Source organism: Mya arenaria, chromosome 7, assembly GCF_026914265.1.
Source record: "Mya arenaria isolate MELC-2E11 chromosome 7, ASM2691426v1".
NCBI lineage: Eukaryota > Metazoa > Mollusca > Bivalvia > Myida > Myidae > Mya > Mya arenaria.
Genome location: NC_069128.1, coordinates 11,789,857 through 11,791,964, shown reverse-complemented (window position 1 = coordinate 11,791,964; position 2,108 = coordinate 11,789,857). Strand labels below are relative to the sequence as shown.

The window sequence follows — 2,108 nt, the reverse complement described above, 5'->3', positions numbered from 1 at the left end:
GCTTAAAGCGACTCATTCACGGATTGTACGTTGGCAACGATTTCTTTTAAAACATTGTTGAAATTGAGATTGTTTTACTTATAAACGACTTATATAAGCAAGCGACAAACAATGACTGGCAGACCTCTTATGAACATTTGAACAAAAATTGTAAATTTGTAAAGTTAATATTTTGTCAATAATGCTACTACTTAAATAGAGCGTAATATTCAATCTTTAGTATAATTCTAAATAATGCACCTCTCATTTGAACCCTTTGATGACATTTTTATCAATGAAACATAACTAGCATATTTTTGTTTACGTGTTAACACGTTACAAATTTGTTTTACGTCTGAGCCTATAAAACGTGAGAGCGTCCCTTTAATTTGGTAAAAATAATTCCAAACTGAATGGTTGCGAGAAAAATAACTAATGTGCCTTCTGTTACACCAAAACTAAATCATATAATGGACTATTTCTTTCTCAGGTTGGCAAATGGCAACTTTTAAGAAACCGTTTATTTATCCAAATACAAGTATTTCATGTCGTCAATAATAGAATATCTTTATTGTTAAAAAAAATATCTCAATATGCAGGAAAATGTATTTAAGTGTTAAGATGCTGCCTTGGAATATGTCGAATTTGAAAATTGATAGTAACGTGATTGGGATAAGAATAGATGGGTGAGCATGCGCAGTAGACAATACTCAACATATTATGGGTAAAGAATTTTGGTGTCAAGCTATGAGTTAAAGTCCTTTAAAAATGAATTTAAGAAATAAAACAATATTTAAAACAACCGAAACCACCCTTAGAGTTGTAAACAAAAAGAATACATGCATAATAAATTGTAAGAAAATAATCCTATATAAGCTAGAGCCTACCATAATGTCTATAATGAGGTACAGTATTACATGTAGTTACAGGACATAGCAAGCTTGAATGCATACATTCACGTATATCAAACGGTGACTTTCCAAATCTTAAATAAAGTACCAACATTTTGAACTGTTCATCTCATATATTGTATAGAGCACGCTCAAAAACACTCGACGATCCTCATCTACCGCGCGTCCGAATGTTCACCCATATCCGAACACTGGTATATTTTCTTTACTCGCGACCCATGGAGATGGCCTGGGGAGCACCGCCGACCTCTTGGGCCTCTTGGACTAGGGAACAGAGCGGGCAAAAACACCAGTAGAGAAGATCCCCAATTAGGCTTCCCTGAATTCCTTTGCTCTCTCGGATTTTTCCACGAATATGGATGGCAAGGAAAATATCTACGACAGGGACCAGGAATCCCAGGCCGCATATCAGACAGCTCTCTCCAACTGCTTCCGCATTCTTTCCGAACTGGTAACAGGGAACCAGCCAGCTGATAAGGCACAGAGTGAAGTTGTCAAAGCAACCAAGAAGACCATGCTGCCATTCGCCGGACATTGTCAATGGATTGTCTGAAACAGAAAGCAAAGGTTGAGTTTATACTTGATGCACGTATAATGGTTACTACTGGATCATATGGTTGCTACTGGACCATATGGATACTACTGGATAATATGGTTACTACTGGACCATATGGTTGCTACTGGACCATATGGCCACTACTGGACAATATGGTAACTACTGGACCATATGGTTGCTACTGGACCATATGGCTACTACTGGACAATATGGTTACTACTGGACCATATGGTTGCTACTGGACCATATGGCTACTATTGGACAATATGGTTACTACTGGACCATATGGTTGCTACTGGACCATATGGCTACTATTGTACAATATGGTTACTACTGGACCATACGGCTACTACTTGACCATATGGTTACTACTGGACCATACGGCTACTACTGGACCATATGGCTACTACTGGACCATATGGCTACTACTGGACCATACGGCTACTACTGGACCATACGGTTACTACTGGACCATATGGTTGCTACTGGACCATATGGCTACTATTGTACAATATGGTTACTACTGGACCATACGGCTACTACTTGACCATATGGCTACTACTGGACCATACGGCTACTACTGGACCATATGGCTACTACTGGACCATATGGCTACTACTGGACCATACGGCTTCTACTGGACCATACGGCTATTACTGGAC

General features: G+C 38.9%; 1 protein-coding gene across 1 annotated transcript; it reads right to left on the bottom strand.

The window, feature by feature from the left end:
• Positions 1-1,095: 1,095 nt before the first annotated feature.
• Positions 1,096-1,425, bottom strand: LOC128240537 (uncharacterized). Its single transcript, XM_052957199.1, has one exon. The coding sequence runs from the start codon at positions 1,423-1,425 to the stop codon at positions 1,096-1,098; it is 330 nt and encodes a 109-aa protein (XP_052813159.1).
• Between the last annotated feature and the right edge of the window lie 683 nt (positions 1,426-2,108).